The sequence below is a fragment of the Squalius cephalus genome (genome assembly GCF_949319135.1).
Source record: "Squalius cephalus genome assembly, chromosome: 25".
In the NCBI taxonomy this organism is placed as follows: Eukaryota; Metazoa; Chordata; class Actinopteri; order Cypriniformes; family Leuciscidae; genus Squalius; species Squalius cephalus.
Window position 1 is genome coordinate 8,748,092 of NC_137146.1, and position 12,236 is coordinate 8,760,327.

The window sequence follows — 12,236 nt, forward strand, 5'->3', positions numbered from 1 at the left end:
ACGTGAAATATCACGACATACTGTGATTAAATAATGACAGAATTTTCATTGTTGGTGAACTATCACTGACCACTTTTTGTTCTGTGTATCAGTTAATTGTATTATATAGTTTAATATTTTCATTAATATAAATATATTTAATTTATTCATTTAGTTTTTATATATTTATTTTTTGAAAATGGCCTTTCAGTGGTGGATGTGTTAAACTTTGTTATTAAAGGATGACAGTGTCTTGCATTTCAGAAGTATTTGACAGTTATGGAGAATATTGTGAAATGGAAAACTTGACCCATCGTGAAATGCAAAACTCCCCAACAAACCTCTTAGTTGAAGTAACAGTGACATCAGCTCTTTCATATTTTGCTTCATTTAAATGGACAAATGGTCAATGTTACAAGATAAAATATATTTGAATCACTAAATAAAAAAACACTATTGACACACTGACTTGTCCTATTGGAATATTAAAAATAACTAGCTTTTTTCAGCATATATTGAATTTGTATTAATTAAATGACTGACAGCAAGGTTTGAAATTAAATATAATCTGAGAAGTTCATCAAATGGAGATCCCCGATAAAACGTTTACACATATTAATTTAGCAGATGACATTTACACCTACCATGACAATCTAATATACTGTACAAGGAAAGCCAGATATGGTGACGAAACAGAACAATGATGAAATCATCTACAAAAATAAACGGACAGGATGTGTAGCCCATGCAGTTTAAGTTCCGCTTTATTTAAGGTGAACTAGTGAGAGTCTTGAATATATTCTCTCAGACACAAGCAGTGAGAGTTGAAGATCGACTGTGACAATGGAGACACAAAGGATCCTCATGAGGAGTTTGGCTGTTGTGGTTTTTGCATCTGTGATCTGGACTATAACAGGTAAAGTGCTTGAAACTGTTTGTATATTATTATATCTGATGGTACGGTGCAGAATATTGAGGTGTACCTTGTTCTTCAATCTCAGCAGGTGATAATCAGAAGCTGATCACATGCTGTAGAGTCGTCTCCAAAACAAAGTTGACTGATCCTATCATCGGTTTCAGGCTGCTAAACCACAGTCCTCCATGTGTGAAGGCAGTCGTGTAAGAATCCCAGTTCTTCTCTAAAGAAAACATGTCATGATTAGAGATCAACAGCATCTAATTCTAGATTTCTGTTTTAACTTTTTAATTCTCTTTAACAGCTTTAAGACTGAACAAGGAGAGTTCTGTCTTGATTGGAGACAACAATGGGTGAAGGAGGAAGTTAAGCTTTTGTAAGTTAAACCCAACAAGTGTGGTGAAACATACCTGAATTTGTAACAACATAATCTTATAAAGTGTTGCATATTTAGCATAGTATTCTTGTTTTCACATTGTTTTTTTGTTTTTGTTTTGTTTTACAGAAGAGCTCAAAGAAACAAAAGCCTGACTTCCACGCCTCCACCAGCATCATCTATCAGTAAACTCACTCCTGTGGGAGGATCTTCCCAATCAACTGACAGATCATCAATCATGAATGTCTAAAAGCAAACTCATAATGAGAACACATCTTGAAGTAGTTCCTTGTTTTAAAAACATTTCTAAAGTTTAGGAGATTTTGCCGTTGGTTTTTGAAAATATTTAACGAGACGGTTAGTAAATTAGGTGTATTTAAATTGAATATTTAAAATGTATGTTGTCAAATACATATGATGTAGTTTGACAGTGACAGTTCTTAATTTATTCAGACATTGAATAATAGTGAAACTGTTTTAGAAAACGGTTTAAATAAATGATTAGCTTATATATTATATTTCACATTGAAATATATTTCACTCAGTGTACTGGTAATGGACTTTGTTAAGAAGGATGACGCAAGTCTGAGTGAAATTAAGACTGATTTGTATGAAAACAAACCTGGAAAATTTTGTGTTGATTATGCAAATGAACGAGTGCAATCTGAAACTACAAATAAACTATGATCAGCAACAACTGGTTTTGCTTGTGGTTGATGTTTCTGAATGTGTGCAAGAGGTCTCTGTCAGAAACGATGACACCTTTTCTCTTTAGCATCTTTATTCTTACATTAGCAGTTGGTTGATGGCTATGCATGTCCTTCCTTGTGCTACTTATGTACATTTCACCCATAATCAAATGTTAATTTGTATGAATAAGTTGGTACTCTTATTATTGGTATCTTATGAAATTGAGTGTTGACAATGAAAAAGTCTTTTTCGATTTTTTTCCACATACTCATATATGTTAATTTAAGTCATTAACATCTTCACAGCTTAATTAAGGAAGGAAGGAAGGAAGGAAGTAAATAAGTAAGTAAACAAACACTAAGCAGTAATAATGGAACAATAGTTTTAAAAAGTGATTTTTCACTATTATTCTATATTTTATTTTATAACTACATTTTCATGGGTTTAAATACAATATTTTTGTTATAAGAGACAATAAAAACAACTTTATCAGCCTGATCTCACGGCAATTCGTACGAATTCGACGAGGTGGCTAATTCGTACGAATTCATACGACCTCACTCGTACGAATTAGTACGATTTTTCCTAAATCGTACATATTTGACGATTTACCCAATTCGTATGAATTCATACGAATGACCTACCCCTGACCCCGCCCCTAAACCTACCCATTACGTGAGTTTAGACAAATCGTTCAAATTCGTACGAGTGAGGTCGTGAGATAGCGTTGACTTTATGCATCAAAACCACTCCTTTACTTGTAAGCATTTTGAACGTCTCCAGCCCGTTTCCTAATTACCCAAGAATCAAACATAGTTCACCCCTCACACACATTATCACATCCGTCAAAAACTTAGGCTGGCTGTCGGTTTGAATATTAGAACTAAAACATCAACATAACACTCATGGGCATCGATCACTTCACTGAATACTTGCCAGCTAATAAATAAATAATTATTACCTTATAATCTGTCCGTTTTAAAATCCACATGTTTTGATATCTTTTAATATTGAAAACATCATAATAGTTGGACGTTCCTTTAACGTCAGGTGCTTTTATGTCCTAGGGGTTGATTTTTATTCAAACTAAGAGTTTTTTTTTGTTTTTGTTTTTTGTCTGTTATAGGTCACATTCAAACTGTGCGTGTGGAAATGAGCGTGTGGTTGAAATGTTTTTGAGGAAAAAAATGGTTGAAGACACACCTAGTTATAGATGAAAAAATTAAAATTACTTCTTGACAAACCATCAATAAATAAATGTCAACAAATCCATTGAGGTAAAGGACATCAAGTGGAGATCAACACATCAGCTTCAAGTTGTGTGTTTTCACCTGCAGAAACATAACCTCTAAACTAAACTCATTAAAGGAGCTACGTGTATTTGTGGTCTGTTATTGCATTTTTTTCTAAGAGGGGATATTGGTTTCTCATAAATTATGCTGACGGGTAAAACTGACTGTTTTGTGGGTAAGAGGTGTGAATGCTTGAGAGCTGATGATCACTCGATGCAATGGCTTCAAAAGGGTGGTGTTAAGTTTGTGACGCATTATTCCTTCTGACTGCTATTGTACATCTCTTAAAAGACCTCCTCATAATAACAAACATACATAATCAACACCAACTAACTGACCAACACCTGTGATCTGGACACCGAGAGCTATGGCCTGGACTTCTAGATTCATCACCGTCACTGTTCTGGTCATCCTCATTGGATGCTTCACTGGTGCACTGGGCAACTGTAAGTAACTAAACATGCAGCACACAGTCAATGACACTGTTTCTGCTGATTATGAGAAACCTTTGGAAGAACCCTTCATTTGCAGGACATCATAATGCTGTGATCATGAATTCGACTGGTTTGTCACATGGGGTCTGCAGGATACTCTTACTGGTTAGAGATGCAAAGGAAGTCAATATCCTGTCTTGAACAATACCATATAAAAGGATTTGAGTCTAGATAGCACCTTCAAAACAGAATCTACATCTTCCTCTTCTGGTTTTGTGAATATTTTGAGCAAACATCATGCATCTCTGCTGGAAATTAGCTCTGATGATGATGGTTCTTGTGTGTGTTACTGCGCAGCAAGTCAACTGTAAGTTTTGGGATTTTTTTTATCATTGGATTTGTATTTTTATAAGAGCCTTTGGTACTGATAATTATGGATCTGCTGATTTTAATGAACTTTTTTTATATTTATACTCAGATTTTGCATTTATGATCCATTTAATTCAAACCAACCTGCTTTCATAATCCAAAGGCATAGTCCACCCAAAGATGAAAATTCTGTCATCATTTACTCATCCTCATGTTGTTGACTTTCTTTCTTCTGTGGAAGACAAAAGAAGATATTTTAAAGAGTGTTAGAAGCTAAACAGTTTCTGTTTAAAAATACAATAAAGTCAATGGGAAATTTTTCAAAATATTGTTTTGTTCAGCAGAAGAAAAAAATGCACATGTTTGGAACATCAGGGTGAGTAAATTCTGACAGAATTTTCATTTTTGGGTGGACTATCTCTTTAATGATGGTGAATCCATTACTATAGATTGTGTTTAGCTATATCACAGTTTTGTTTTCTTTGATGGAGCCCTTATCAAGATCAAGATCGTCTTGTTTTCACACATACTGTATACAGTACGCACAGTACAAGTGCTTTGGAGATTTCAATCTCTGTCTCTCTTTCAGATCGTCGGCCCACTAGAGTTGGAGTGACTTGCTGTAAGGAAGTGTCGAAGGGAAGAATCCCTCCTGAAGTTAAACTGATTGGATACAGGCATCAGAATGCTCTGAGTCCGTGTGTGGATGCTATAGTGTAAGCTCTCTCTACACACATTTCACAGTTTTATATGCCTGATATTGTGTTCATTTCAGTGGTACTGTATATCTGTCCTGCAGATTCTACACAGAGAAAGACAAGTACTGCTCTGATCCAACAGCGCGCTGGATTCAATTCAGACTGAAAGGTACAACCCAAAATTAATATGACATCTTAATATGATGCTTATGTATTGATAAAAAACACTTATAATGTGATCATCTTTCCTCCAGGTCTGAAGGAGATTGAGGACTGAGCCAATGGAGGCCTAAAGATGCCACAAATCTATCTATATCAATCCATCTATATATATAAAAAAGAGAATATATATTATGTAAGTTTATTTAATCAAAAAAGCACCAATAGATACCCTTTTAGCTTATGTGAATGTTAAAAGATATTTCACTTAATTACTTTGTTTGATCTGCTTTAAAATTAAAATGCACTTTTGAAAATAAAAATTAAACTGCTTATTCTTTCACACAAACATCCAGCCTTTTCTCTGTAACAGTTTGGACTGTATTTAATTATATTTAAGCTGAATCATTAAATAAATAGTTCACCCAAATAGGAACATTCTGTCATTATTTACTCATCCTCGTGTCATTACAAATCAGAATTACTTTCTCTCTTCTGTGAGTAATGATACTTTTTCTTTTGAGTCCTTTTTGAGTTTGAAAGCTTCAGTCTCCATTGACTGTAATTGAATGGGGAAAAAACAGGTCAGACTCAGCATACTGATAGTTTGCCAATTATAAGAGAATTTTCGTTTTTGGGTGAAATATTTCTCTACATACTACATATATTGTGTGTTTCAGTAATAGAATGTGCGCCATCTAGTGGAGAACAGCATTAATGCACAGAGAAGGCCATGCAATTAATCAGCTGAAATGAATTGGGTGTAGTACCCCTATGGGAATACCCCCTTGGTGCAGTCTGGACGATGGGGCGGGGGCTGAACGCTTGGTGAAAGCACCTCAGTGTACCTCAGGCTAATAGAGCTGTTTTACAGTAGTGCGTCATTCACTTGGCTTCTTCATGTTTCCATCAGGATCAGTGGATCAGCTCAAACTCGGAATTTTACGCAAATTATGATAATTCACTGTATTAAAGAAAGACATCAGACGAACCCGAACGCAAGCAGCTGATTTTCAATTTTAAAGCACAACCATTTTTTGTTGTTGATTTGTTGATTTGTTCTCCAATGCTTGCATTTTTTGGCACAAAGTGCAAATAAAATGTTTAATGGCAAACTCATTTTCCTTGTTGTTTACCTGTTAATGAAATATGAGGGCCAGCCAGGGCCTATATTGGTTCTGTATAGGCCTATGTTATAGTTGTTTAAAGGTTCCTGTTTTCTAATAGGCTGTCAGCCGGTTAACATATAGGCCTGTTACGACTATCTGTGACTGTGACATCAGGTATTAAAAATCGAATTATTTATTGATCCTCCCCTGCAATGTGTTCATGTTATAATCTGCGTCTACAGGATAAACATAGTTTCAAATATTAACACTCGCATATAGCTGTAGCCTATTTAAAAAATCACTGCTGTAAATCTGTGCAATATAACAGTAGCCTACTTCAAAAAAAAAATGTGAATACCCAGCAGAGAATATTAATATTTATTACTTAAATACGCTCTTGAGCACATAAATAATAATATTTGCTATAGATCGACATAACTATGTTTTAGTTTTAGTATGTTTTAGTGTGTGTGTGTGTGTGTGTGTGTGTGTGTGTGTGTGTGTGTGTGTGTGTGTGTGTGTGTGTGTGTGTGTGTGTAGTTTTAGCTCAAAATACCCCACAGATATTTTTATATAGCATGTTAAAGTTGTCACTTTTTGAGAGTTAACAAAAACGCACCGTTTTGTGTCTGGCCCTTTAAATGCAAATATGCTGCTCCTCCCGACAAAGAGGGTTGTGCTAATCTATAAATCGCTCATGCACACAGAGTGACTTTCTATTGCATGTGAAAAGACGGATGCTACAGTTTGAGCTGACTCACAAATGTACTGGACTACAACAACTCTTCCTCTTCTCAACATGGACTGCGTGTTCCCGGGGGCGGGGTTGATGTAAATTTTATGGTTGGTGATGTCACTAACCCTGGAGGAATGTCGTGTAGTCCCTGCCAGCCATTTGTTGTAGTCCTTTGTAAGAATTGAGAAATTACAAAATGCCGGACAGTTGAAGAGCGACCAGACCCTGAGAGGACAAAGGACCTCTCTGGAAATTAACATTTGAACTCACCCTTGTGCACTATTGAGACGAAAGTCTCACCTCTGAGTCATCCTAATCTACATTTCATTCCCTCATCCCCCACCCCCTCTCTCTCATGCTCAGATCACCTGAAGTCACCCAAGAAAATGTATAGTTTAATGTGAATGATTATCACAGAGTATTTTTCATGTTTGGTATCATTTAAAATGTCTCAGTGCGACTGGTACAAATGTCTCATTTCCAAATAAGTAAAACAAGAGGTAATAAGCAGAGGTGGAAGTAACGAATTACAACTACTCACGTTACTGTAATTAAGTCGTTTTTTGGGTACTTGTACTTTTTTGAGTATATTTTTAAATCTGTAATTTTACTTGTACTCAAGTACATATTAAGCTAAGTAATCTACTTCGCTACTTGTAAAATCACATTTCGTTACTGAGTACAATTTGAATTGATATTCAAATCTTTGACCGGCATTTCGGTAGCCAATAAAAATATTTGATCAGAAACGGACCAATAAAAACCCCTGATATTTGGACTGAATTAAAGCCGCCACAATCGCAGCAGGTTTTGAAGAGCTGATCATAAGTGAAGGAGGCGAGGAGCTCAGAGTGATTAATGGCTGGACTGAAAGTTTGGAGAAACAATTAACTACATAGTAGTATTGTCAAAATATCTATATTTATCAATACTTAAATATCTGTCAGTCAATACTCATTTTCTGCAGTAGCCTATAGGCCCTATACACAGATACGATACCAGCTGCGCGTTCGCATTCTCTCATCTCAACGACAGCGAGTTTGACACACCCGCCTCCTCTCAGCGCGGGATTGGTAGGCCAATTATTAGCCTACACATAATTTTATTAATACCTGCAAGTTTCTATGGCATTTTTTAATGGCAAATGTCACGAGTGCAATATTGTAACGTGAGAGCACATTCATGTAATCGCAGAAAACTGGACGCGAGCTCTCAAATATACGAATGAAATGGAATCGGATATTGAGTGTGCGCTCTCGGAGTGTGTCATATCATGTGCAATCGCGAATCTCTCCAAGTGGTTCTCACTGCAGACTCAAATGACGTCCAGCTCCAATCTCTCCATGCTCTTGAAATAAACGTTGTCAAAAGTTATGAAAAATCCACAGAGATGGAAAAATCTAGTCTTTTTTGCAAATTAAATTCAGTTTGAAATCAAGCTTCCTTGTGCTGTGTGTGAGCTATTGCAACAGTTAACATTACCCTATTGTAAAGACAAATACACTGAGTGAGTAAATACTTAAATTAGATTATTGTAATGGTTATTGATCAATCTTCAAATATGTAAACAAAAGCCTAAATTAAAATCTCACCATATAAAGTGGACGTGTCTCTTCAGAAGACTTGAATTAAACTTTTCCATTCAAATAGCCTACTGTTACAATGAGTGTTGTGCTTTTCGATGCTTGAAAATAATGATTGCCTTGACAAAATGGATGGACAAAAATTTAGATATTAAAATTTTTAGTATGTGGTAGTTTTCCCGATGGTATTAAAAAATATAGGCTAGGCCAACTGAATATTGACATATTTCAAGGTGTCATATTGAAGTTAGAAATTCCAGTATCATGACCACTAATTAATGTCCTTCGACAATAAGGTAAAACGTGTTAAAGGTAGCTATTTTCTACATAAATCTATGATTTGGTTGAATATTTATTGGTAATACATTAACTATCGCCAGCTAAAAAGTAACTAGTAACTAGTACTCTGAGTAGTTTTTGAGAAGAGTAATTTGTACTTTTATTTAAGTACTTTTTTGACACCAGTACTTTTACTTGTAATTGAGTATTATTTCAGCAATGTAACGGTACTTGTACTTGAGTACAAATTTTCAGTACTCTTTCCACCTCTGGTAATAAGGTTTTTAAGAGTTTAGGGATAACTGACACACAAAGGAAGGTGGTCTCTAGACAAACCGTCTCCGACCCCCCAAAAGGTGTAACTTCTGAATGCAAATTTCCATTGTTAGAAGATGTTTCCAAGTGAAAGAGGTCCTGACTATATAATGAAATGCAGCAGGGGATCTGGGGCCTTTCTGTATTTCAGATTAGCCCGTGAGGCTGAGAGTGAGACCTCTCAGCCTCATGTATATATTAATGTTGGGTTCGCATCTTCTCTCTATTCCAGAGCTTTTGATGTTTTGTATCGATTATCTTTGAACTGATTAAGAAATTGGCATGATACATTTACCTGACATAATAAATTGTTACATTTGATTATTCTAACCGTCTTTGGCATTATTTTCATTAAAGAGTTCAAAGGAATAGTCAAACATTCGCTCACATTTAATGATGCACAGATATAACTAAAACCTTCTCATTTATGGAGTCAGATGAAATAACGAGAGAATACATATTCAAATGTATTGCATTTAATCAAAAAATACTTTGCCACGAGAAAAGACAGTAACACGTTAAGACCTTCCGCGCTGGTCGGATGCCGGCTTTGGGCCGATCGAGCGTGAGGCTTACACCTTAAAAAACGATTTCTTTAATATCTCCCTTTGCTTTGAACTTTGAGCGTTGTAACTTTGCATTAATCAACATTACACACTAACTAGAGTTAGAAAAGTGAAATCATACTCAACCACCCCTTTAATTCTAAACGTTTTCCTCTGATTAGCTCATTCTTGCAAAAGAACAGTGACACAGCATCATCTGACTAGGGTGACTTGATGTCCCATTATTCAGTCCTGTATTTTACACTCCTTTCACATGTCCTGATCTGAGGCTTGACAAATGACAAATTTCAGAGAAACCCCATGACGATCCTCTTAAATCATTCCTGTCGTCCATGATTTGTCATATCAAATAATTAGAACATACAGCTAATCTTTCTGTGAAGCAACAACTGAGATATCTGTAAATGTTTATCCTAAGAAAAAAAATTTTATTTTGTGCATGTCATGTTTTAGAATGATTAACTATGGCGTAAGTTATTCCATTCGCTTTATTCAGAAGCATGAAGAAAGACAATACTTCCCTTTTTTCTGAGGACATAAAAAGCAGCAGCGGCTCAAGAGCAGTAAACCATTTGTGGAATTTCACAGCACACAAGATCCCTCAGAAATCATGCACCTGTACTCAGCATCTCAACAACTGATGGTTATGATTTGTTTGGTTGCGTTCCTGTGTGCGTTTACATCAGGAGGTGAGTAGCCTTCTCTTATTCTCCTACATTCTCCACGCAAAAAGTTTAATTTTAAAAAAAGTTTTATATTTCTTATCAGATTGGAAAAATGTTTATGTTGTTTTAGGCATAAATCTCACTAAATTATTTTATATTCATGCTTAAAACAAGAAAAATTAAAGATATGTTCTTAAAGTTCAGAAAAATCTAAGATATGTTCTTTAAGTCTTAATATCTTGTGAAGTTTTGCTTCACATATAAAATGATCTTGTTTTAATGATTCTTACGTATTTTAATGGAAAAAAGATGGGCTGTTAAACTTTGAATAGTGTTATTTATTCAACCAAACACCATCAATAGCTTTTGAAATCAAACTAAATGGGAAAACATTATTTTTGGATGTTTTTCTGTCTGTTTGGCAGTGATCTCTTATGACCCTAAAAGGCCACTATGCTGCAAAGAGGATACACTCACATTAAAAAAACCAACAATCAATATCACAAAATGTTACATCTTTCCAGCAACAGGCAAATGTGCTGCGGCCGTAGTGTAAGTCAGTCCAGCAACATTCAAAGGAATCTCTTTTTGTCAAAGAGCATTTTATTGTGCCAATATCTGCAGTCTAAATGCATTTCTCCATTTCATCTTTACAGGTTCACTGCTGAAAATAAAATGTACTGCATCAATCCTAAAGCTAAATGGCTCAGCAGAAGGATGAATAATCTAAAAAAGGTTAGAATTTACAGCTTACAATTTTTTTTATTTTTTTTTTTAAACCTGTGGAATGCGTAAGGAGTAATAACAGATGAACTGAATATAATATGACAACCTTTTTCTTCTGTTCTAATTCAACAGATGGGTGTCATATGTGAAGATTATACTAAATCTTAAACGACACACATGGGGATTTGAACTTGGTCTTCACCAGCCACACTTTTCCGTTCGTGTCAGTCAGTCAAGCTACACTTTAATACACTCTCTTCTACGCTGGGAAAAACATGTTGAACATATTTCACAAAGGAAACTATCTGTGGTTTGCTTTCACACTTAGCTGCTGTGCAGTCTAAGTCCAGTTATTCCTTCATCTTTTTATTTATTTTTGAAATATAAATGTCTTAGTTTTATTTATAATGCTTAATTTATAAACCTTTATTTTCTTTTTAGAATTTAATATATTACACAATTGCAAGGAGTACTGCTTTTTGTTTGTTCAATGTTTTATTTATTTATTAACAAAGTAACATATTTATTGTCCTAATATTATTTCTCTTTTCTTTTCTAAATTATTACAAATATATCAGTTAAATGTCTTGAAGTGCTTACAAAAGTTCATTGGATGCATTATGAATGTAAACTTTAATAAAAAATATTGTGGAATCATATTTTTCTAAATCCAATTTAACACAAGATCGCTCATGTCATTTTATTTCTGGAATTCTGCTGATCTTTACCTTTGAACAAAGGCCTGAGGCCTACAACAATGAGAAGTTTTTAGTGACATCTTACAAATTGATTTGAAACCATCAGACCATAGGGAGGGACTTTGTGTGTAATCTGGGTGTAGCGTGTGTTTCTGAAGTAGGCTACCTGCAGAGATTTAACCCAGAGGTCGCAGTAATGAAGATGAACGAACACACACACACACACACACACACACACACACACACACACACACACACGCACACTAAAACCCTATGACTGTCAGATGAAACAGCAGAGTCATACGTTCCATTTCTCTACAACACTCTAATGATGGGAACTGTGCATCATCTTCCACCAGACTAATGACAGTCAAACATGTCTAAGAATGCTCATTTATTTAGTCAGTACCCAGCATCTGAGAACAAACACATTCTCAGATTATGAAGCACGTTTATTTATGACCTCAGAACACGATCATGAAAGCATCGCAGCAAACGTGAAACGACGTACTGTGATTAAATAATGACAGAATTTTCATTGTTGGTGAACTATCACTGACCACTTTTTGTTCTGTGTATCAGTTAAATGTTTTATATAGTTCTGTAGTAGAGAGAGAGAGAGAGAGAGAGAGAGAGAGAGAGAGAG

At 35.2% G+C, this 12,236-nt stretch overlaps 2 protein-coding genes and 1 long non-coding RNA gene across 4 annotated transcripts in view; all 3 read left to right on the forward strand.

Annotated features, from left to right (window-relative positions):
- The first annotated feature begins 757 nt into the window (after positions 1–757).
- The window catches only part of LOC307153945 (uncharacterized protein), an 88,564-nt gene continuing 77,085 nt past the window's right edge, over positions 758–12,236 (forward strand). Inside the window, exons 1-2 of the mRNA XM_079863757.1 lie at positions 758–895; positions 984–1,098. Of these exons, the coding sequence (XP_079719883.1) occupies positions 823–895; positions 984–1,098 (188 nt within the window). The 5' untranslated portion in view covers positions 758–822. The remainder of the gene's footprint in view (positions 896–983; positions 1,099–12,236) is intronic.
- Positions 3,462–6,031, forward strand: LOC307154046 (C-C motif chemokine 8-like). Of its 2 annotated transcripts, none has more exons than XM_079863942.1 (4): positions 3,462–3,699; positions 4,646–4,772; positions 4,856–4,923; positions 5,009–6,031. In XM_079863942.1, the coding sequence occupies exons 1-4, from the start codon at positions 3,621–3,623 to the stop codon at positions 5,029–5,031; spliced, it is 297 nt and encodes a 98-aa protein (XP_079720068.1). In that variant the 5' UTR covers positions 3,462–3,620; the 3' UTR covers positions 5,032–6,031. The 2 variants fall into 2 exon arrangements, with proteins under 2 accessions (XP_079720068.1, XP_079720069.1); XM_079863943.1 differs by lacking the exon at positions 3,462–3,699 and adding an exon at positions 3,729–4,054.
- Positions 10,049–11,274, forward strand: LOC307153950. The gene is made up of 4 exons (XR_013820237.1): positions 10,049–10,190; positions 10,592–10,718; positions 10,823–10,901; positions 11,025–11,274. It is a non-coding gene; the product is annotated as an uncharacterized lncRNA (long non-coding RNA).